At 46.7% G+C, this 23229-nt stretch overlaps 6 protein-coding genes across 6 annotated transcripts; 3 read left to right on the forward strand and 3 right to left on the reverse strand.

Annotated features, from left to right (window-relative positions):
• Positions 1 to 678: 678 nt before the first annotated feature.
• BP5553_02627 (Calcium permease) lies at positions 679 to 4364 on the reverse strand (the record flags this gene model as incomplete). Its single annotated transcript, XM_032011250.1, has 4 exons — positions 679 to 1101; positions 1154 to 2113; positions 2163 to 4072; positions 4163 to 4364. The coding sequence occupies 4 exons, from the start codon at positions 4362 to 4364 to the stop codon at positions 679 to 681; spliced, it is 3495 nt and encodes a 1164-aa protein (XP_031870943.1).
• Positions 4365 to 4793: 429 nt separating this feature from the next.
• BP5553_02628 (Uncharacterized protein) lies at positions 4794 to 6307 on the forward strand (the record flags this gene model as incomplete). Its single annotated transcript, XM_032011251.1, has 4 exons — positions 4794 to 4847; positions 4910 to 5141; positions 5197 to 5316; positions 5373 to 6307. The coding sequence occupies 4 exons, from the start codon at positions 4794 to 4796 to the stop codon at positions 6305 to 6307; spliced, it is 1341 nt and encodes a 446-aa protein (XP_031870944.1).
• A 1327-nt stretch (positions 6308 to 7634) lies between these two features.
• Positions 7635 to 8094, reverse strand: BP5553_02629 (uncharacterized protein; the record flags this gene model as incomplete). The annotated part of the gene is made up of 2 exons (XM_032011252.1): positions 7635 to 8023; positions 8067 to 8094. 2 exons carry the CDS (start codon positions 8092 to 8094, stop codon positions 7635 to 7637), a joined length of 417 nt encoding a protein of 138 aa, XP_031870945.1.
• A 4566-nt stretch (positions 8095 to 12660) lies between these two features.
• Positions 12661 to 13893, forward strand: BP5553_02630 (uncharacterized protein; the record flags this gene model as incomplete). Its single annotated transcript, XM_032011253.1, has 2 exons — positions 12661 to 12791; positions 12843 to 13893. 2 exons carry the CDS (start codon positions 12661 to 12663, stop codon positions 13891 to 13893), a joined length of 1182 nt encoding a protein of 393 aa, XP_031870946.1.
• A 766-nt stretch (positions 13894 to 14659) lies between these two features.
• Positions 14660 to 15452, forward strand: BP5553_02631 (uncharacterized protein; the record flags this gene model as incomplete). Its single annotated transcript, XM_032011254.1, has 3 exons — positions 14660 to 14770; positions 14846 to 14978; positions 15037 to 15452. 3 exons carry the CDS (start codon positions 14660 to 14662, stop codon positions 15450 to 15452), a joined length of 660 nt encoding a protein of 219 aa, XP_031870947.1.
• A 3410-nt stretch (positions 15453 to 18862) lies between these two features.
• BP5553_02632 (Uncharacterized protein) lies at positions 18863 to 19945 on the reverse strand (the record flags this gene model as incomplete). The annotated part of the gene is made up of 1 exon (XM_032011255.1): positions 18863 to 19945. The coding sequence occupies one exon, from the start codon at positions 19943 to 19945 to the stop codon at positions 18863 to 18865; it is 1083 nt and encodes a 360-aa protein (XP_031870948.1).
• Between the last annotated feature and the right edge of the window lie 3284 nt (positions 19946 to 23229).

A 23229-nucleotide genomic window follows, 5' to 3' on the forward strand; every position in this document is an offset into this window, starting at 1 on the left:
TACACTAGGCACTTGGTACCTTTTAGGGTATATATATATTTTGCCTGAAGGCCTTGATAGAATACGGATTTTGAATTATCATCCTGCCATTGTACATGTCGTATAATCCACCTATATCTAACCCTACTTCCACAATTTGCCAATGCCGACTTCTCTGTCGCTGATCATGATAGTCGGCATGCGTTCATTGATTACAACGCATACATGCATCTATAAGCCGTGGCACGGACATACATAATTGGGTCGCCTTAGTCTCCCAAAATTGTCCAGCGGTAAGGTGACAAACGAGTTGTGAATATACGAATAATGCGGCAGCGCTTGCTAAGGTAGGCTAGCTACAAGAATATATAAGATACGTATATTAACCAAATCGGGCGTTAGGTCAAGCTGTATTCATTTTGCCTTCACCTGCTACTCAAGTCGGAATTCTAGGAGGTATTACTTATGCTAAAGGGTAAAACGTGAGAAGTAAGGTGAGAGGCGATATGGCTCCCCTCTTCCTTTTGGTTTGCACAAATGTTTATTATTATCCACTATCATACACATGACTCCTCTGAAACTGCTGTAAAGTAAATTAGGTGTCCTGAGTGTAAAATCCAGCTGTTCCATCAACGCCAGCGCTCAAATGATCAAATCTGCACTCAAACAAATCCATTAAGAAATCGCCTCCTTAACCTATCACGATTGGAACGCAGGGCCAGAATGTCTCCTGCCAATAGTCTTGTAAGTTCCAGCAGCAGTCATAGTATCAAACCGACTCATACCCATGGTACTGATATCTGTCATGCTAGAGAGCCAGAACCCCACCATGACCACGAGGTAACTGAGAAGAAGGATCGAGCCTTTGAAATAGTTGCTCTTCCCTTCGCCGTACATATAGCTCAGAAGGAAGACACACAGGATGACAGTGACCATATCCCATTGAGGAAAGATAAGGCTGAATGTGCGATCGGCAATGTCTGGGCTCTCGAGCCATTGTCCTGTAATGGCGCTGAACAACACTAGGGCAGGAATTTGGAGAAGGCAAACTTGGAGCGCATAGGCTGATCCGATTTCCATGGACAGAGCAATGTTACCATTCATAGCGAAAGATATAGCGTTCTAGAACAAAGTCAGCTCCAGATAGTAATTGATAGAAGCTGCGTGGGCTTACCAGGAATTCGGTGGTATTGGGAACGAGTGCGAACAATGTTATTCCGAGAAACTTCTCGTCAATTGCCACATTTTTCAATACAACATCCACAGTATTGACCAGGATCTCAGCGATAAGGGCATACAATACAGTAGCGCCGCATAGGATGACTGCACTCTTCATCCTACCCCAATTGGGTGCGTCGTGCCCACCGGCGCTTTCGGCATCAGCGGGGCCTTCACCCGCAGGTAGGTCGCCATGCTCTACTTGGACAGTTGTTGTTCGCGCAGCTGGCGACTTGTGTGATGAATGCGCGGGTATGGTGGCAACAGTAGACGTTTTACGAGGAAATCTTGTTACATCTCGAGCGGCAATAGTGGCGGCGGTCGCAGCCATTTCAGCAACTTCTCTTACAAGATGTTTGTTCTCTGCTTCGGATAGGCTTGGGAGGGGTAAGTGGAGCCCGACACTATCACCCTTTGGAGGTGGCAGATGGGGAGTTTGACTCGAGCCATTGGGCGTCATAGATTCCTGGTTGACCGCGACCCCATCTTCCCTCGGAGCAAGGCCAACGTGCTTCAAGGATTGCCCTAATATCCGCTTGTAAAGCTGAGAGTCGCGAATTTCGGATCTACGAGCAGCGTCGCTCAGGTTGCTCTGCGGGATACCGTGTTTTTGTAATCGAGAATGAGCTGAGTCACCAACTGTGTTTTGCGAGCCGGGTGCTTGGTGCGATTCATGGACTCGTTTTTCGTCTACTTCGATGTTCCAGATTACGGCAGCATGTGTCCGTAAAGTGAACCACAGACCGATAACGTAGGACAGGAAGAGGAGGGTAGCTGCAAACCAGCAGTATGGTCGTACAGCTTCAAGGTAGAATCTATCATCAAGAGCAGGGACTTGGGAGAAATAGCAACGCCGGCAGTCACGGCTCGGCGAATGGTCGTCAGTATCAATACAATCAAGGCAATTAAGCTCATGCTAAGAGAATGTTAGCAAAGCTATGAGAGCTGGGGGCGGATATATTTACCGTGCCATAAATCTGGTAAAACAGGGTTGGACCAAATGCGGCGATGACGGCGAATAACAGCATGGTGGACGTGACACCTGCCGATTTGGCATTGAATCTTTGCGTTTTCCGTTTGATGGCTCCGAAGCACATCGACAACCCTGGGAGAAACAGGATACCAGCAAAGATGCTTCCGATGATGCTGCCCTCGACGAGCTGGCCCTTCCCCTGATTGAGAGCTACACAGTATAAAAACACCTCAACTAGAGTGGAGAAGAAGGCATTGATAGCAGCACCGAGCCCCATAGATGATTGTGCGGAGATCGAAGCGACAGCTTGGCCGATGAAGTGGGCTAGAGGGATGATTGAGAATAGAGCAGCCACAAAAAGGAATGCTGGGCTCGTGATGAACAGGTTCAAATCGAACAGCTCATCTAGGATCCAATAATCGAAGATCACAAACAAGACAACTCCCATCAAATTGATCAGGAATATGTTTGTGCCATCGATCGTATATTTCCAGTACTTCAACCCAACCGCCCGATAAGTGCATACGAGTATGGATGAGTTTGGAATACTCCCGCCGCGAGAATAGTCGGAGTCTGATTGGAAGGATAGCGCCAAGGGATGTCTTCGGAGGTGGGAAAATAACAGTAGGAGGACTTTCCCCATAGGTATCCAGAAGACTAGGAACCAACAGATCCCAGAAACAAGGAACAATAGTGGAGTTGTTAACCCGTAAAAGAAGAGAAAGAAGATGACGCGGCCAATATTCCATTCACCACGACCAAAAAGTCTTCGTTTCAATGGACGCTCCGAGTTCTCTCGCGCGACACCTCGGGTCGGTCGACCCAAAAGGCTATCAGTCTCGCTGGCAAATGAATCCATACTCCTTCTTGAACGGCCCACAATGGAACGATTTCCTTCGGGCCCAAAGAACAGCCTCCCATCTTCGATATCGCCACTTTGCCACTGCTCATATTCTGTAATGCTACGCCCTTCGCCTTCATCCTCGTCCGCATATGCTTGGTCTTGTTCTAGTCGAACAAATTTTCCGAAGGGGTAGAATAGATAACCAGCGAGGCCCCAAAGGACTCGGCCATAAGCAATAGCGCTAGGTGCAGCAGCGAAAATGAAGCAAACGACCGCGCCGAGGAATGCTGCAAGACCTAGCCACCATCCAAAGCAAACGGTCCACATGATATTGAAGAAGAGCAACCACCTGCTGACTCTGCCACCAGGAGCAGAGTGGATATCGCCCTCGGCAGTTTTCTGCACTGATCTGTTCTTCTTGTATAGGGCAGGCTTCCATATACGAATACCAAAAGGGTGAGTCTCGTTTATAGCCTCCTGCCGGTCCTTCAGGGTAAAGCTCTCAGTGTCACTTAAGGCGTCGTCGTTATCGTCATCATCATCATTCTCTATTGCATTGTCAACGCCATGAAGAGTTCCTTCTTCTCCCGATTCCGGAGTTGTCTCCTCGCGGGCAATATCTCCCAACAGGCTAGTCCTCTCAGGATCACCACCGGCCGTAGCTTCATCGTCGTGCTCCGATTCCACGCGCGATAGGGCTGGTTGCTGGGTTGGGCGGCGTCTCAGGGTTGTAGAGGCTTGATGTCTTAGAGAGCCATATCCAGAGGTCGCACCCTGCCGCACCACAGCATCCTCGATTTCGGTCACATCATCATCCACCGAGAACTCTTGCCCGCGATGGGGAGCTTGAACGTTAGACGAAGCACGGCGAGACATAGCAGGTTTCTTTGGGAATTGCCCACCCCGTCCACGTTCTGGGCCGAGCATCGGTGATCTCATGGCCTGGGTAGAACGCGAGGATTCGATGCCTTGTGTTTGCGTACTCTCAATCGGCTGGGAGGATTCGCTCATTTTGGGTTCGGGGCGATGCTGAGTACTTGATTGCTGTTGTATGGTACCTTTTCAAAGGATAGTTAGTCTCATAAAATAATATTGACGGGCAATGGAATGTTGGTTTAACAGTAATCTATTTCAACTAGAGTTCGTACCATAAGACTGAGGTTCTGGTCTGCGTCGGACGGTCTCTGTGGACTGGAAACTCTGCGAAAGCCCCTCATCCAGCTGCGAAATCGATTCTACCCTAGTCAATGGGTGCGTGATCTCTGTTGCTGATTCAGACGCCGACATATCAGACAACCTCCGAGGAATGTCCCTCGTCGACCCAGGAGTATCCTCTTGTCCTGAAGACATGAATAGCTCCTTTGACCTTTTTCTTAGGAGCGTAGCAGCGAATGTAACGATAGTGGGATCAACGTAGTTGAAATTTGGGTGAGAGAGGTTTTTGGAAGCCTGCCGGTCACCTCACAGGTCGTCGTGGTACTGAAATTCCTGTGTTATCTCGCGCTACACGTCCTGGTCCTAATGGCGCGGCTGGGTGCCGATCCAACAGAAGGAAAGACGAACGGAGCGCGAGATGCATTCGACGAGATCCTGTACATCAGTGGGGTGCAGCTACTAGCAGCCAACGCGCGAGATGATCGTAACCTTTCGGAGGTTGTATTTGTAGGTAGATACTTGCACGACGGAGATCAAAGTCATGGGAACCACGAGCGAAGCTGCGAGTGACCATTGCTGAGCAACGCCGTGCAGGGATCCTCGCAAGGGATAGCATTGGTAAACATGCATCGCAGCCTTAGGCACCAGGCAGCACCCTCAGCCTTTCGCCGACGCGTTGTGAGTGCTTGCCTGCGAAAGCTTGTACGAGTTCCAGTGGCAACCGTTTACACCAGCTCCAGCGACGCTTTGAGAGTGCAACTACAACAATCCTCCGTATCCTCCATCCCATATCCCGCCATCCTATTCCTATTCCCATTCCTATCGCCGCTGGCACTGCCACTGCTGCATCGCACACCATGGCGCTCGACAGCTTCTTCCACAACAAGATCGAGAGCATGAAGCTCGAGATCATCCAGGGCCAAGCTGTTCTTAGGAGATTAGAAGCCCAAAGAAACGACTACAATTCCAGAGGTAATGGCAGATCAGGCCCGGAACCATTTGCCTAGATATAGCTGACACCCAACAGTACGACTGCTGCGGGAGGAGCTCGGATTATTACAACAACCCGGATCGTACGTCGGCGAGGTGGTGAAGGTCATGGGGACGAAGAAGGTTCTAGTGAAGGTCCATCCGGAAGGCAAATACGGTACGAAGATAGTAACGCTGTATTGATTCTGGACAAAAGTACTGACTGCTATGTAGTGGTTGATATATCCGACAATGTCGACATATCCAAGCTCACCGTCGGGAAGCGAGTCACCCTTCTCTCCGATTCCTACAAGCTCGAGAAGATGCTCCCATCATCCGTCGACCCTCTAGTATCCCTGATGATGGTGGAGAAGGTCCCTGATAGTACCTATGATATGATTGGTGGTCTGGATCAGCAGATTAAGGAGATTAAGGAAGTGATTGAGCTTGGTCTTCAGCATCCCGAGCTGTTCGAATCTCTGGGTATCGCACAGCCAAAGGGTGTCCTCCTATACGGCCCACCTGGCACGGGGAAGACATTGCTCGCAAGAGCAGTGGCACATCATGCGGACTGCAAGTTTATTCGGGTTTCAGGCTCAGAACTGGTCCAGAAATACATTGGAGAGGGTTCAAGAATGGTTCGCGAGCTGTTCGTCATGGCACGAGAGCATGCGCCTTCTATTATCTTCATGGACGAAATCGATTCTATTGGGTCATCCCGAGTTGAGGGCTCATCAGGTGGCGATTCCGAAGTTCAAAGAACTATGCTAGAACTATTAAATCAACTGGACGGGTTCGAACCCACCAAGAACATCAAAGTCATCATGGCGACAAATCGTCTGGATATTTTGGATCCTGCGCTATTGCGGCCTGGGCGCATTGACCGAAAGATCGAGTTTCCTCCACCAACTGTCGAAGCCAGAGCAGATATTCTCCGCATTCACAGCAGGAGTATGAACCTAACTAGGGGCATCAACCTCACCAAGATCGCTGAGAAGATGAACGGGTGCTCCGGAGCAGAACTCAAAGGTGTGTGCACCGAGGCTGGTATGTTCGCCTTGAGAGAGAGACGGGTGCACGTCACACAAGAAGATTTCGATCTAGCGACGGCAAAGGTTTTGAACAAGCACGATGATAAGGAAGTCAGTCTGGGCAAACTATGGAAGTAGGGTTAGATGTGGGTGGATTATACGACATGTACAATAGCAGGATGATAATTCAAAATCCCATATTCCATCACGAGCCTTTACCTAGAGAATAGATAGCGTAAATATCTTAATTTCGGTTAGATATTTATACGACTTGAATATCTCAAATTCTAGTAAGATATTCATATAGCTTGAATACCTCAATTCTAGTGAGATATTCATACAACTTTAATACCTCAATTCTAGTAAGATATTTATATGATATTAGATTTATAGCTATTAGGCCTTATAATACTAGCGAAAAGAGTTTTACACCAAAGCCGCCCAAGAATGCGATATACTCACAGCCTTTAACGTCACCTGACCAGTGTATTTAAAGGCACAACTTCGGCAGAACTAAGCGCATATTAGATATTAGATATCAGATATTAGATGGAAAGGTAGGAAGACGAGCCAGTCGTACAACCCTGCAGACGATCCGCCAAACCCTCCAATCCCCATCATACCCACTACCGCAGAGCGCGAAGGAAGGGCCGGAACCTTGGAATTCTTGGTGGTTGGGTTAGTGTTAGCTCAAGAACCAAAGAAATACTCGACCATCGGCACAGCCAAATCTAGGGACAAGAGCCGCGATGAAGCCCGTAAAGTAAGGGGAGCTCTCCCTTCGGAGAAGAACGTTCTCAGAGCTTTGGTTCAAACGACCGATTCCATCGACACCGCAGCGAGTATCAAGTATTACGTGGCTTGTCATCGGAAGCACGGACTATGCAATCTGCCGCTGATCATATACAACATGATCTTTTTCTTCGCAGAAGTGTGCGACGAAGTCGGAGAAGTCTTACTAGCGAGAGACAGGAAGACCAAGATTGGCGAAGCTTGCAAGAAATTGGCCGCGAGAGACAAGAGTATAGCGCATTCTTGGGCGACTTTGGTGCAAAACTCTTTTCGCCAGTATTATAAGGCCCAACAGCTATTACCTAGATATAAATCTATTATCGTGTAAATATCTTACTAAAATTAAAATATTCAAGTTACACGAATATCTCACTAGAATTGAGGTATTCAAGTTGTATAAATATCTCACTAGAATTAAGGCATTCAAGTTATATGAATATCTCACCAGAATTGAGGTATTTAAGTCGTATAAATATCTAACTGAAATTAAGATATCTACGCTCTCTATATTAGTGTATAGAAATAGTTTAGAAGCTCGATATCGGAGATATAGATAGGTAATAGCTGTAGGTGCCTGATTTTCTACCGAAAAGAGTTTTGCACCAAATTCGCCCAAGAATGCGCCATACAAGAGACCGCAACAGCGTACAACCGTTGGCATTGTGAAAGAGACTCAGACGTCACCCTGCTCTCTCCAAGTCACGAAGAAGACAAATGCTGCTAACGTCATCCTCATGCAGTACTCCTTGTAGACGATGTCGAAGAAGCCGGAAGCTCTCCAAGCCCTAAAACAACCCTCGAGAACATTCTTCCAGAGCTTGCCGACTTCAAGATCCTCAGTTGTATTAATCTCTTCTTGAATGAGTCGATCATTCCGCTCACATCGGGAACGATCTGCTGGTGTAGTGGGGTTGAGTGCGATTGTACCATGAGTCCGAAGATAATCATTGAATGACCTTGATTGAATGTTTTGTCTTTCGTCTACAGGTTGCAGGTTGCCAATATGATTGGGTTTGCCAGGTACGGAGGTATTTGCCAGGAAATTCCTGACCACCTCATCATCTAAAGTTTGACTAATTCAATCCACTTCAGTTAGCCCACTTACCGCGTGGATAACGGATTTCCGGAGACATAAATCCCTGATTTGAAGAATGTAGTGGAGAGGCTAGTTGTTATTATTTGGTTAACAGGCAGATAGTATTGTACACGTCACATTCCAAATATAGGCCCCAACCAAACAACACTTTTATAATACGTGGCGGACGACGATCGGGCACACCGCCAGATTGGCAACTCGGCTCTCTCGCTAGCTAGAGACGATCCACCCGCAATAGGCGATATCAGCAAAAATATCAATATCCGTCGCAAAAGAAAAGAAGACAAAAAATATTAAAAAATATTCAAGTTATTATATTCCAGAAGCAAAAGAGTTCGGCCCGGTCGATCGCCTACATCTCTTGTCGAATTTTGTTGTTTTTCGTATTTTGTCGTATTTGCCCTATCGATCCTCTCTAGAAGACAATTTGACCTGAACCACTTAGCCAAGTGGCCGCCTACTGTCTTCCTTAACACAAAATCGCTTATTTTGATTTATATAGGGTGGACAGGTAGAACAGAGGAGGTGAGGCTGGCACGTGGCCATGCCTACTCGTCTATAACCCACACAGGTTTGATTGCGAATGATTCTCAACTTGAGTCGCTTCTGGTGATCTGCGGCTTGTTCGATACTACCGATGTGTATTCTACTGAGATAGCTTTCTCGCCTTCTAATGACCACTTCAGGAAGCGTTCCATACAACTAAATCCCTGTGTAAAGTTATATGCCACTTTTATGAGAATATCTTCGCAGATAAGAATATCGGCTTAGCTTTACAACTGCACACATCACATCTAGTTTATATGCACTCCGTTGTACAACAATGTTGGTGGCGGCACGGCAGTGGGTCCCGGAAGCGGCCCGGGATGCTGAACTAGGTGCCCCGCGGTGGCGCTCGGACCCTATCCGCGACTGCAAAAGCACTGCACCGTAAACTTTAAAACTACTTCGTAGGTCCTACTGCGTACAAAGTACAATCCTGCGCTGTCAACACCAAAGCCTACCAAGTAATGGCGACCATGTAGAGGCGAGCTGGGCCATTCTTTCAAGCACTATCCAACAATGCCGTCATGGGTGCCGAGAGCATATATAATTGGCCGACAGGCTACGTACCCGGCCCCGAGGTTGTAATCGGGGTATCTTTCGCTGTGCTTGATCATGACTAACGAGGGATGTTACTATCTCAAGACTTTGGTGGGTGTTGCCGCCGCGGGACAAAATGACCGGGTCCCTATCCATGTCACAAAACTCTGGTTGGCTCCCGAGGTGCTCCATGATGCCAGAGATATTGATTGGGGATTTGCGGATGTATACCTCGTCTGCCTTCACTGGTAGTACCTGGACTCGGCTATTTCTCCCTAGTACCGATGAGCTCAAAAGTTCTTGATTTTTTTTAGCACAGTTAATTTCCGATTTCCCGGACCAGGAAGATCTCTACTGTTGGCTTTTAATTGTCAAATCCACGGGGCTACAACACGAACACAGTGTGTTTAACTTCGCGTTAGGCGTGACATCCGACTGTGGTCGGGAGTTAGTACAGTCGCTCGGCCCTTTGTTGAATCCACGGTTCTGGGGATGTCTCACTCTTACAAGTATCGTAACGGACATCCTTCTTCCTCTGACTAGCAATTTGGGAGGCCGCAATAAAAAATAGGTATATGCGTCTTCCTAACGTGAACAGATTAATAACTGGACTTAGCGATGAGCTTAAAGGGGTGTCCGGACAACACCAAAACTTTTGCCGAAGGAGCTATGTTTGTTCCAGGTGCGCTAACTACTCCTCAGTCTTGGTTGTTACTGATTACCAGTCATAGATATGGTCTCCCAAGTGTCTTGCACGATGCAAGGAGTTTCACGGGCATGTCTTGTCGAGACTCTTGAGGACGTGCAAAGAGCTCCACGAGTGGTTTTACCTCCGTCTGCCGACTGCAGCAGGGTATTGGCCCAAATATCACTCCGAGCCAATATCTCAGATTCATGCTCGAGAAAGTTGACGCTCTCGTTAGTCTCCCCATCCAGGCCAATCCTGTCAATTCTGTCTTGTCCATCCTATTAGGTCGAATATCCTTCAATCTGGGTCTCTGCTGCCTGTTCCCAGTTGGTACGGCTTAGAACAAAGAAGAATGTGTTAGGTGGACCATGCAATCCGCCATCCAGGAATTTCCCATGTCATCTATCTTGCATCTGGTCTGAACAGCTTGATCGGTTCGTGAGAGGGATTTCCTTAACGCTTGATCTTCGGCCTAGCTACTATAGGGGGCTCACCACTCTCGTGGAGTTTGTTAGTTAAGAACTGGTCAGAGCCTTTCCTTATGCTTCAGCGAGCAGTTTCTGAACGGCCTATGCTAAACAAGTGTAGCATTCAGGATGTTTGTTTTAAACAGAAGCTAGTGTGGCACACCTGCGAAGGTCTTCGGTCCAATGATAGCCCGGGCACTGGCTTTTTGAGCTGCTTTATGAAGTTGCTACCCGATCAGGTACTAGAGCTGTTAGACAGCAGCTTTAACGCAACAAGCACGAACACCTCTAGCTGCGGAGTAATGCACTATCTGTTATTATTTCCCAACACAGACGGCGCAGCATTAGTTAGCAAGTGCTACCAACGAGGCGCCCGACTTGACATACTCGGAATAGTCCCAAATTATCTCATCGCAGATGAGCTGCAGAAATTCCTCCAATGTCGCCCATATGCTTGGCTACTTTGCGGGGTCAGGGTAAGTTGACTAAAACACTACCGCTGCTTCATATCAACCGGGAAACCCCCATCATTGACTACCGCGCTGCTTTGTTGAATACTGTAACTTTTTGGCACGCAAATCTTGCTCGCAAGCTCATAGATCTACAAAGGGCTATGCTAGCCCTGTGTACGGATTTCCAAGAACCGTTTGGCATTAATGACAGCCAAGAACTTCTTTATGTGGCACTCAAACCGCCAGGAATGGGGTTTGCTGCGCGACTGATGAATCGTGGGACGAATATCGATTATGAATACTTCGAAACACCAAGTCTGTTGATTCACTTGTGCAGACCCGACCATACGATGAAGTTCCCTATCTGGAATCGCCCACTGTCTCGAAGCGGGTGGGCGCAGCCGTACGAGGAAGGAGTATGGTGGTAACACAATAGAGTTGGCTCGCAATGATTATTACCTCTTAGCCGTAGTACCATCTGCCCGTTTAGTTAAAGCAGTGAAGCCGGGTTGAATGGCCTTATACAGCAGGCAATAGCACACATACCATGTATAAAAGCCGTTGGAAATCACAGATTAAAGCTCCGGGCAGTCCAGAGAATGCTATAAGGCAAGGGAGAAGTTGTACCGTTCTAGGCAGTAGTGTATAATACAGCGCGATAATTAGATAACATTGCTCTCTGTCCAGAGCTTCGCCTGTCTATCAAGCTTGGAGTGCTGTCGATATCGACTTTAACTCCACCATTACCATATATACATAGATGGAATTTTGTGCGTCGTCAACGTCGATAAATTTAGAGCAGAGCATTATGTATACAACCTCGTATAGAAGCGCAGCGTGCGTATTTGCTGAACATAGGCCAGTTATTATATGATGCAATTAATTACCTAGGTACTGTATACTATCCTATACTCTATTATCGTATGCAGCACTCGAGTAAAAATCGTATGGATATTGTGGCTCGATGCGGCGTCCTAAAGTCGCGCACTGCTAAAAGTTAGTCACTCATCACCAAAAAATCGGATTTTGGTGGTCATGCGCTGAAGCGCAGAGGGGATAGATAGGATTTTGGCGGAAATATGAAAAGATTAGCGAGAGGTGCCTCTAAACGAAAGAAAAAAGAAAAGATCAAAAAGAATGTTTGCACTCCAAGTGGGACTCGAACCCACAGCCTCGAGATTGCGTTAATATTCGAACATAGAAGTCTCGCGCGCTACCATTGCGCCATTGGAGCAGAAGTGGTGTGAATTTACCTTATTATAAAATATACGAGTTGTGCATTTTTGCAGCTGCGGCTACGGAATTAAGCTAGCCTCGAAAATGATTAGCTGAGCTCGCTAGCGAGCGCTCTGGAGCTTTACGAGATAGGAAGTATATTGTAAGCCGCAAACCGCCTCGGACGTCCCGACGCCTCACGGAGCACCTTTCGAAAAAGAGTCTGAGACGATCATTATTGACTCGCCACTATCATGTGATTCAAAGAGAAAAACCTTAGGCGAACGGGCAGCTATAGGCTCCTGGTGTTTCGGTGTTTTTGGTGTTTGTGGTGTCCGAGTGGCGCAGTGGCGAAGTGGCTGTGAGGTATCCAGGCCATCATTATGAGTCATCCAGGCCATCATAGTGAGTCAGGCAGCATCGTACTTGCCTTACCTAGGTACCTACCTAGGTAGGTAGGAAGGTACCATATACAGATTTTGAATCTGGTGCAGGTTCCTTTGATAGGTATATATGAGGCTTTCACCCCATAGTATTAGGCCCCTTAATCAACTCTTTCTGCCTGTTTCAGTGCCTCCAAAAAAACTGACACATACATCGCGATTACCATCGACTCTCCATCTACTTTCCATCCTATTACCATCAACAACACTTTTCAAAGAGTCAATTTAAATATCAGTTCAACCTAAGCGGATATCATGCCACTAGTAGGAGCTACCTCAACCGGCGCAAACTCGCCACTGGCTGAGAGAGAGTATGGCTGCATGACATGCGGCGCCAAGTTTGACAGCAGCGAAGCACAGAGAGCACATATGAGAGGGGATTGGCAGTGAGTGGAATTGGCGAGGAACGCGATAAACAGAAGAACTAACAATAACAGCATCTACAACCTGAAGCGCCGCATGGAATCGTTGCCTCCTACATCCGATGTAGAATTCCATGAGCAATCGCTCCCTATTACCACGAGGACCTCTGATACTGAGGCAGCCCCCTCATTTCAGAAATCATGTATTGCATGTGAGCAACACTACACGAACTGGAGAGCTTGGAAGGCGCATCTCAGGTCACGGAACCATGTCTCGAAAGCTTCAATTGGGGCTGATAAGTCCCCTTCACGGAACGCGCTCTCGTTAAAGGAAGGTCGATCCTCCGATGAAGAAGAAGAAGAGGAAGAAGATTTCAGCCCACAGCAGTGTTTATTCTGCAACGTTGAATCTGCCTCCTTGGAGTCTAATCTGACACACATGTCTCACGCACACAGCTTCTTCATACCGAATGCTGAATACCTCATCGACGTTGAGTCACTTCTTAGCTACCTGTTCGCCATCGTGTCGTTATTTCACGAATGTCTCTTTTGTGGCAGCCTAAAAAGCACCAAATTTGGAGTCCGGGATCACATGCGAGGGAAAGGCCATTGCAAACTCAATTTAGAGGATGATGTGCATCAACTCAAGCAGTTCTATGACTTCTCGGGTAATGTGGATGAGCAAGATGACGAAAAAGAGCTGGGGGAGGAAGTGACGCTGGCTCTGGATGAGGACGAACTTCATCTGCCATCAGGAAAAATCCTAGGGCGTCGCTCCCACGCCCACAGCCCCTATCATAACCATCCCAAGCGGCCATTGTCTGGGTCGTCCTCACGGCAGCAACACCGCCTGACTGCCAATGAATTTGAGACGGAACCCATAATACCCAAAGAGTCGCAGGATCGAAGAATAGTCATGAGAGCTGGCACATCCACTAGCCTGATCGGCGTGTCAGAAGCTCAAAAACGAGCTTTGATGGCCGTTGAGTTGAAGATGGAGAAGATGGAGGCGAGGGCTAGGAACGAGTACCAGTCAAGAGTAGAGAAGGGTGGAAATAAACAGAAGACGTATAGGGTGGCCAGCATGGGGAAGAAAGCTGGCGGTTTAGAGAAAAGACTGGGGTGAGGTCAAAGTCTGACGTGCCAAGGCAATTAATGGATGAGAATATGGCGTGGATGAAGTAAGGCGCTAGAAATAACAGCCTATTGAAAGACACAAGACCTCTTTCTTGGAGGTTTGTATGGAAGTTGAAGCCTTGTTCGAGCATCGTTCATAGCTATGTTTGTAAAGTCGTATTAGGCTAACTTCAAGCATCTCGGCTCAGGATATCACCGGAAGCTCTAGGGTGGAGAGGTGAAGGTATAGGGTAATCCGCGAGCTAATAAGAACAAGGTTCTAATTGCTCCGGTTGCTGCAGATGTAAATGATTCTAAAGATGTTGTAAAAGAAGGATATGTTGAACAAGGAGGTCTAATAGCTAGCACTTCAGAGATACAATGTAGATAATACGGCACGCTTGCTCGGAGACAGACCTAATAGGGACCTTTCCACTATAGATGTAAGTTAGGGGTTGTAGACCTACTCGTGCGAGGTAAAATAGCAACCGTATCCTATCCCTTAGGCTGGCAGACTTGCACACAGCGCTAGTAGGGGCCATGCCAGGGGGCTGCTGTGCCCCGCGACCTATGTCCAGAGTACTGCACAAAATTAAGCCTAATCTCCGTGATGAATCCTTGGCTGTTTCTCGACTCCGTAAAAGGAACCTGCATTGCCCTTTCTTTGGCTTGTTCTTCAAGACTCTCGTTCTTGTCCCTCGTTTTTGTCCCTCGTTTTTGCCCCTCGTTTTTGTCCCTCGTTTAAACACCAAACACACTCGTTTATTGCAATCACCATGGTTCGTCTGTTCAACGCCATCTGCCTTCTCGGCCTCGCTGCCACCGCCGCCGCGGGCCAGTATACTCAGTACGACCAAGAGACACAGATGAGGGATGCCAAATGCGGTGTCAGTGCCATCCACTCTCCCCGGATCCGCCCCAATTGCCACTCTTGTGATTCTAACATGTTATAATATGGATAGAATGATTGCTTCTTCCAATTCTTTACCAATAAGTGCAATGCCGACAACCCGGCATGCGGGTGTACTCTGCACGACATGCGCCAGAACTATTTCTGCTGCCTGGCAAAGAATTGCGCGCCCCACGTCCTGCCTGGTATAATATTTCCACACTCTCCAGTGTCCTAATAGGGTTATAGCTGACAGTATTAAAGACTCCATCGAGCGCTCGTCTGCTAATTGCATCGCGTATAAGCTCCCCTTTGGCCCCTTCGATGCTGAGGCCATCTGTGGAATCAAGCTGCCAGCATCGACTACGAGTGTGCCCCCCGCCCCGAAATCTACATCTTCCCCTGGTTCAACACCTGCTGCCAGTTCATCTGATTCAACACCTTCTGCCAGTTCATCCTCGAGCGCCGTGGGATCATCGACAGCCGCACCAGCCTCGACGATGGCAACATCTTCCAACGCTCCAGCATCAGCCACAACTGGAGGATCCTCGGTGAACGCGACGACATCGGCGGGCGCGGCTGGCACAACCGTCCCCGTGAAGGCAGGCGGCTCGCGCACAACTCTTCAGAGTGTTCCTGTGGTCTTGGGTCTGGGAGCGTTGGTCGCTGCGCTGATGTAAAAGTTGGACTTGAAGGAGCCGAGACAGTCTTGCCGTGGCTCGTCTATTCCTGGCATAGGCAGCAACGTCATATGCGGTGTAACCATTGGTAGCCCCCTAATACTTGTATTATGCTAAGTATTTTATTACAATTGTAATATAATAATATCTCCATCACAGGGCACTTTACAGCCTTGGTAGCTTTGTACTTAGAGCAGTCGGGTTTAGGATTGACCTCTCGGTCAATAAATCGACAGCATATTGGGTCATACCTCTATCAAGTAACACAATCAATTACCTTTTCTCAGTCATGGCAAGGCACTTACCATGATGCCTGATACCCAACTTAGCGAGTATTCAAATCCAATTTTTGGGTGGTTTTATAAAGTTAATTACTCTATATATTAAAAGTTAATTATATTATAAGTTTAAGGTTAAATATTTGTAAAAAAGAAAATAGTACGTGCGTTACTTATAGAGATTGAGACATTCATCACGTTGAAGAAGAGTAAGATTTGATTCAGAATATATGCAAAGAAATACTACAAGAACGGAAAAAATTATGTGGTAAGGAATGATGTTGTTGAATCCTGGTAAGCGCCTCCCAGAACACTCCGGCAGCTACTCTTAAGAGATAATGAATTTAACTTAAACATCGTTTCATATAGAGCGCAGCCAGCAATTTGCTAAATGAGCGAACCTGTAATTAGCGGTAATCACTTTAAATTTTATTGATTAGTACGAATCACTGTGCTCACGTTAGTTACTAGCAATTAGTTGTGGGGTCTCGACTTACGGTTAATTGTCCAAATGCCGGATACAAAGTAGACGCACTCGTCGAGTCTGACGGGGATACAGTTTATGGATTGAGATGCTGAACATACACGTAATATTCATATGTTACATAGTATAAGAAATCGGAATAGCTTTTGTAGAATTAGCGTTGGACAAGTCACGAGGTCTGTTCTTAGCATTCGATTGGATTTAATCTTACTCTTGCTCTTAAGATAGACTAGAAAGAGCTATCGATGCAATTTAGCTTGCTTGGGACTTGAGCCACAGGTTCTTCGCTTTGCTGTGCTCTTAAATAGAAACCAGTCCCCCGAAATGTTCGAGTTTTTGGATGTATTAAGCGAGAAACCCCTATCTTTTCTAAAATAGTTGTTACAGGAATCTCTCCGTTACTATGGATCTCAGAATCAGTGTTAGTACGCCAACGGTCTTCTCCCATTATCCTCGGTACCGGCGATAGGGACACCTTTCTCTACTAGAACGCGACTGAGCAACCTGAGTAGAGGGTGAGGCACCGGTGAGTAGCGCCTGAGCAGAACGGCGATGGTGACTAACCGTGTTGGAAGGCACTTAGGTAAATATTCGGCGTAGATTATCTAACTAGCCTAATATAATAAGATGTCGAAGAAATGTCGTCTGAGATTACCTCTGCAAAATTTAACTAAATTTGAGACGCTAAAGCCCCCAGCTTATCAACGAACCCCTAGAATTAACAGTCAATCCCTACATGGCAACGTAGGAGGTTTTCGTTGGAGCCCAATCCGCACGCCGGACCAAGAGGTTCTCGAGAACGCATTAGTCTCTAAATTTGCCACTAGGTTCCTCAATGCCTCCATTGATGATCTGGGTGCCTATAACACACGCCACCAGAATCCCGCGAACGCCCAGCATTCTCGAACGAAACCCCCTTCGGGATAGATCAATGGCTATTGCAATCTGGTTAATATTACAGAGAAGTATCAGGGACGAAGCTCAAGTCTTGTCTCGACAAGCTCATACGGTGAGTCGATATCTATGACTCTCAAAAAATCAATCGTTAATACTTTAAAGAAGCTAGTGCGAAAATAACCGTAGTCACATAGTAATATTTTACATCTCCAGCTCGACTCGAACCTCTATTCCGTCCGAATAGACAATGTTCAACAGTCCTGCTTCGGTTAGGGGGTTTCTTCAAGGTGCTACAGCGACCCATTGAGCCGTTCGAGGACACTAAAGCACGAAAGAATGAGATAAACTAACATAGGTGCCTTGCGGCGCTTGAGTTTCCCGGAACGACCTAGATTTTCTTACATTATCGATTCCTAGCCACAAAAGGCCTAGGGGCGAGTATTGTGAATAAGTGTCAGTGAAGGATTTTGAACTTGTGATAAAACCCATGTCGATCAGCGATTATCAGAACCTCTTCAACCCGAGGTCCTGTCGGAAATCTCTAGAGCATGAATGGTGGAGAATGCTCCTACTGGAATAGGGAGCGTGATGAATCTATCGGCACCAAGAGTCTTGCTAGTTGGCTCAGAGAAGATAAGATTTGAGTAGATTGCAAAGCAACCTCACTCGTTAGAGCAATTAGCAGTCAGGGTTTGTCCAACTAGTGAAGATTTGGGCTCGGTACTATATGATCGTTATCGAGATTATACTTACCCTTATCTGCTGCGTTCCAAAGTGTGTTGGGGGTCATGACGATACAAGAAAGGTGTATGCGCAGTTCACCAGAAGAAGCTGGCTATACTCGCAGCAACAGAGACCACCAACCAGGCAACGATGGGGGCATAGAAGTAGAAGAAACTTGGAGAAAGAAGAAAGTAATATTATTATCCTATAGAGTTCCTATTACTATACTTAAGCTACTATTTTCCCCTTCTACTAGTACTTCTATTATTTATAACTACCCATTTATAAAGTATAATACTGGTCTCCTACTACTGTTTAGTATTCTACTTATTAGAATCGTTGAAGTTTGAAAGCTTGAAGCAAAGAGATCCTAGTTCTAAGGTCTAGAGAACCAACTACTAGATCTGGGATTTAATTATATAGTATGTATACTAAGGGGAATCAAGCTATCTGCAGACCTTGCTGATAAAAAAAAACCGATAAAACTTTATGGCAACGCAGCTAGCTCTTGCGAGCCGGTCTGGACGGGTAAAATACAAATATGGTTTATTTGAGAAGATTCACGCTGTAAAGACCTCAACCCGCTAGGTAGTAGCACGAAAGCACTAAAACACATCCCAGAAAACGCCATCCTACACATCCAGCCTTACCTCTACAGTGCATCACCATCTGGCTTAGCATGAATAAGTCCATTCGGTATAGGTGAGTTGTACCGGTCTGCCATAATATCCCATCGAAAACTGAGCAGTTGGCACTAAAGCTATTCACTCGTGGCACGTTAGCTGAAAATAACCGAAAAGTTAGCCGATTGCAATCTTACAATAAGTATTTCTGCCTCAGTCTCAGTCGCAAAGACAAACGACCATAAATCTTGTGTATCCCCGTTATTGCTCTCAAAATCAATCTCCCTGCCCTATCTCGAGTACTTTTTCTGGACGTTGCTTGGAGGTAGACATAGCGAGACAAAGTAATATTTGTCGCATAAAACCTTAGACTGCGGGTAGGATCCCGTCAGGGTGGCAAGAATCTCAGATCCAACCAAGCTTAAAAGGATACGGAGCATATTTTTCTGGGGGATCTATGTCAAACCTGCAGTATAGCACGGCTTCCCTCACAGCTGCTGCTGTTGTAAATGGTCTGATCTTGCCTTCTGCCTGTGCATTCACCAATCGTCGTTCTCTATAACCCTGCGCTTCTCTCTCCCACTTCATAAACGGATGATCTGGTTCCCTCGATATATGGGGTCCTGCCATAACGGATTCTGGAAATGCTGCTTCTTCACGTAGTAGAAGGTTAGCCACAAAATGGACGCCAACTTGGAGAGGGACTCGAATAACATCGATAGCTCCCATGTCTTCACTTCTTGCGAGAGGTAAGGCTTTATCCTTCAAATACTTGAAGCTAATAGGCGCGCTAAGCCCATTTTCGTGAACCGTTCGGACCAACATGACGCTCTGGTGCTGGGCAACGTCATCGTAGTGACGGAAGCCGTCTACGTGCTTCTCAACGTCCACGGACTTGTACTCGTCGAACACTATTATAAGTGCTTCGCAAATTGAATGTAGTTTGAAGTACCTTGGGTCCGGCCAGGGCTTGCACAATTTGGTAACGGCATTAGATCTGTTGTTTGCTTCCAATGCCTTTCGAACCTGAGCGTAAATGTGCCCGTGGGCTCGTAGTATCCCTGGAACCGTCTTTGAATATTCTTCCTTAACGCTCACAGGAACAGCAAAGAATTCGTCAAGTGGTATATGTGGTTCCCTACCCAGAGCATTAGACCAAGCATTCCAGATACCACCTAGGATCACCGGCCCATAACGGCCGACCATGTTGGTTGCTGCTGACTCAGTCCAGTAGAATACTGTGGCTTTGTTGTAGAATAGGTATTCCATACAGGCATTGATGTACGGTATTCTACGGCCTCGTTTTTGGGGAGACGGGATGCTGCCGAGTTCAAGCATTTTATGATCGAGGTAAAGTGGATTGGGAGGTGACCGGATCAGGCCGAGCTCAACTCGATATTGGTCAGTTTCCGTTAAGAACCAGTCTCGTCTAAGGTCTGCTCTCACCTCTGTGACGAGTTGAGGTGAGAGGGGTGGTAAGACGTCCATAGTCGACTCGAGAGTCGTCTGTCCAATCCTAATGTTCCTCTTCGTCTTGATGCGTGAAGATATTTCCTAGAGTCTTATTTAGGCCCCTGGGCTCGAGGGCCTACTAACGCATCCAAAAGTATGCACCTTCGTGACTGCAATTTGCGCAGGTATACGCAAACTTTGGTCAGCCTTGGGTTAGAAAGTGTGACGGATGTAGAATGTCGTTTGCCAAAGTCGCTCGAAATAGATTCTGCTTGCGTGTAGTCCGCAGCACAAGAAGAAGGTGAGATGGTGCATCGTATTTGCTTTATCTGTGATGCAAATAATATAAAAGGTAGGGGTGATGACTCAAATTGGGATCCGGACAGCTAAAGGGGCCAGAAGCGGATAACCCGTGGTGCCGCATCTGACTCATCAGCCTGCTCAGGACTCAGGGCTCGGGGGCCCAACGACAGAAATAGACTTTAGTAAGATTAAGATTTGTCGTAGATTATATCGGTAGCCAGAAAACTCACCGTTTTCGGGATGTTGGCTAAACATAGTTGCATACTCGTGGCCATGATGAACAATAATTTTGCCTAAATGTTTCTTTTGTTTCTAAAAGGATAATTTCGGTTCTACTTAATGTTGTTTGATGGCACAGGCAACGTTTCGACTAGAATGCCAATTATCGGGACAGTCATGAGTTTTTTGAATAGTTGATGCTGAGTATGCGGATAATGGTTATTTTTAAGGTACGAGGGCTTATGTTAACAACATCTACAGTACTCGGAATACGAATAACACACCTACTCGTCTCGTAACCCCATAACCCCACAAAAGATAAATCATTTAGGAAGTTAAGAGCGATAACCCTCGACATTTACAGTGTGCTCGGCTCACACCATAGCACGAGGCAAGGCGCCCTCGTACCGGTCCTATCCTCTTTCTTTAGCTCCCACCGCCGGTCGCCCCTTTTTCACAGACACATATCTGCATAGGCACCTTATGAGTAAGACGGAGGTGGCCACAAATCCTTCGACCTAGCTATAGTGTGGGCAGAGCAACCAGCTACCGCCACAAGACACTCATGCCCCCAGATCGCTATAGCTTAGCCGGATTGAGGGCGCTTTAGGCCCCTTAGGATCTCCTGATTGATTATTCTTTTAGGACTATAATAGGAGCCTGTGCATCGTCTCGTCAAAAGGGAGTTGTACCTGCATTGCGTTGTGCAACTTCTACAATCCATCGACAAGGGACTGGAGTAACGCCTGTGCTGATGTTCAGCTTACCAATATGCAGCGGGAGGAACATGTACTGTAGGCTCTACACGCATTAGGTCCGCCACACAAATCCCCACGCCTGAGTTGGGCCTTCCCCCCCCCCTATTAACTGTGCCCTACCTACAAAGTATTGTCGCCTGTTAATCTATTAATGGAGGATTTGGTTTGGAGTTTCAAATACTCGTAATAGCTTATTTTCTGGCAGGTAATTTTTGCTCTTACTCAGCCTCCCCGTTTTATCTTGGACAGTGGCTCTTCCTCCTGGACCGTGGCAGACCATGAAATAAATCCAGCAGTGCTATGATACATAATTATTCTCAGTTGAATTAATTGGGTGATAATCTTCCAATAGTTCTTAGGGTTGATTGACAATCCTCCTTTGAATTTACCTCGAGATTTCTTTCTATTCAATCCCTTCATTACACATTTTCCGAAATGTCACTCCCTACATACCTCAACTCCAAACGGCCACAGTTACTTCCAGACAAAGCGAGGAGGTGCCGATTATGGATTCTTCCAAATCCTCGGTAATCTCCAAAGATGCGTCTCAAATGTATCCTTGGATCAACTCATTTAGTGGTAAAACTCTCCTCACCGAGTCCAACACCACCACAGTTGGGAAGAGAAAAGCATGGCGGAATTGGTTGGTTATTATAGTTACTCTTGTGCTTCTATTTAATTGCATGACTATCACGTATGCCGTACTTAATCTTCGTCGAGGACCTTAGCTAACGATATCGTAGAGTTTCGCTGTCTCTAAGCCTCACGCTCATCCAAGGATTAAAACAGAGCACCCCTTCAAACCTCGCCGAATATATCACCAGAAATTGGAACTCTCCAGAAGACTCAATGAAATTACTCTCACCATGGCTTTCAGATTTCACCAAGGACGTCAAACCCATCGCATGCCACTCGCATAACGACTATTGGCGCCGAGTGCCATTGCATGAGGCCCTCGCAAGAGGGTGCATTAGTGTGAAAGCGGATATATGGCTTCGAGAGACTGGAATGAAAAGGAATGACCTCTTAGCTGGGCATTCTAATCGATGTCTAGACCCAGAACGCACGTTGAAGAGCCTCTATCTCAATCCTATCTTCTCAATTCTCTTGAATAAGAATCCCATTCCTCATGGAAAAAGCGACACCACTTCTCACTCTGACCCTGCAGGAATTTTTGACAACAGCCCGAATACCACGTTAGTCCTACTCTTGGATTTTAAATCTGACGGCCCTGAGCTCTGGCCGCACCTCGTTGAACTGCTAGAACCCTTCCGTGTCAAAGGATGGCTCACACATCGGTCAAATATCACTAAGTCACTTGAAACCCGTCCCATCACAGTAATAGCAACAGGAAATGCACCCTTCTCCCTGATATTATCGAACGACGCCCGCGATATTTTCTTCGACGCACCCCTGAATGATATATCCAACCCTACCTACACATCTTCAAACTCAGATCTCGCGAGTACCTCTATCAGAAAAGCAATTGGGATTATCTGGGGGGGGGTTAAACAATAAGCAACGTGCCAGGATAAATACGCAGGTGGCTGATGCTAAGAAAAAGGGGGAGTTGAAGGCCAGATAATGGGGCACGACTACCTGGCCTATAAGCTGGCGGATTAACGTCTTTCAGACATTAATTGAAAGCAATGTGAGATTACTGAATGTAGGTGATTAGTCGAACCGGAGAGCTGGAGTTGGGGGTGGAATGTGGCTGCTGGTATACTAGTAGTCTTGTATTAATCTTCAGCTATCTAGAGCTTGTTTTTTGTTAATATCTTACTCCTTTTAATACCACTTTGAAGCACCTGCACATGTTGATATCCAATTCTTCTTTCTTATTAACCCATCTTTTTCCTATAGGTAATAGACCTACTCTGTTTTGCCATGCCGTAGCAATGATATGTCCGTGCAATAGTATCTCTTGGTCCCCGTTCATATGCTATCAATAGAGTAGTTCGTAGCCCACTTCACAATGGAGAAGAGGAAAACGCTAGTGCTGATTCCAGGGGTATGGAAGATCACTAGAATGTGAGTTCA

The sequence above is a fragment of the Venustampulla echinocandica genome (genome assembly GCF_003357145.1).
Source record: "Venustampulla echinocandica strain BP 5553 chromosome Unknown scaffold_1, whole genome shotgun sequence".
Taxonomy (NCBI): Eukaryota; Fungi; Ascomycota; class Leotiomycetes; order Helotiales; family Pleuroascaceae; genus Venustampulla; species Venustampulla echinocandica.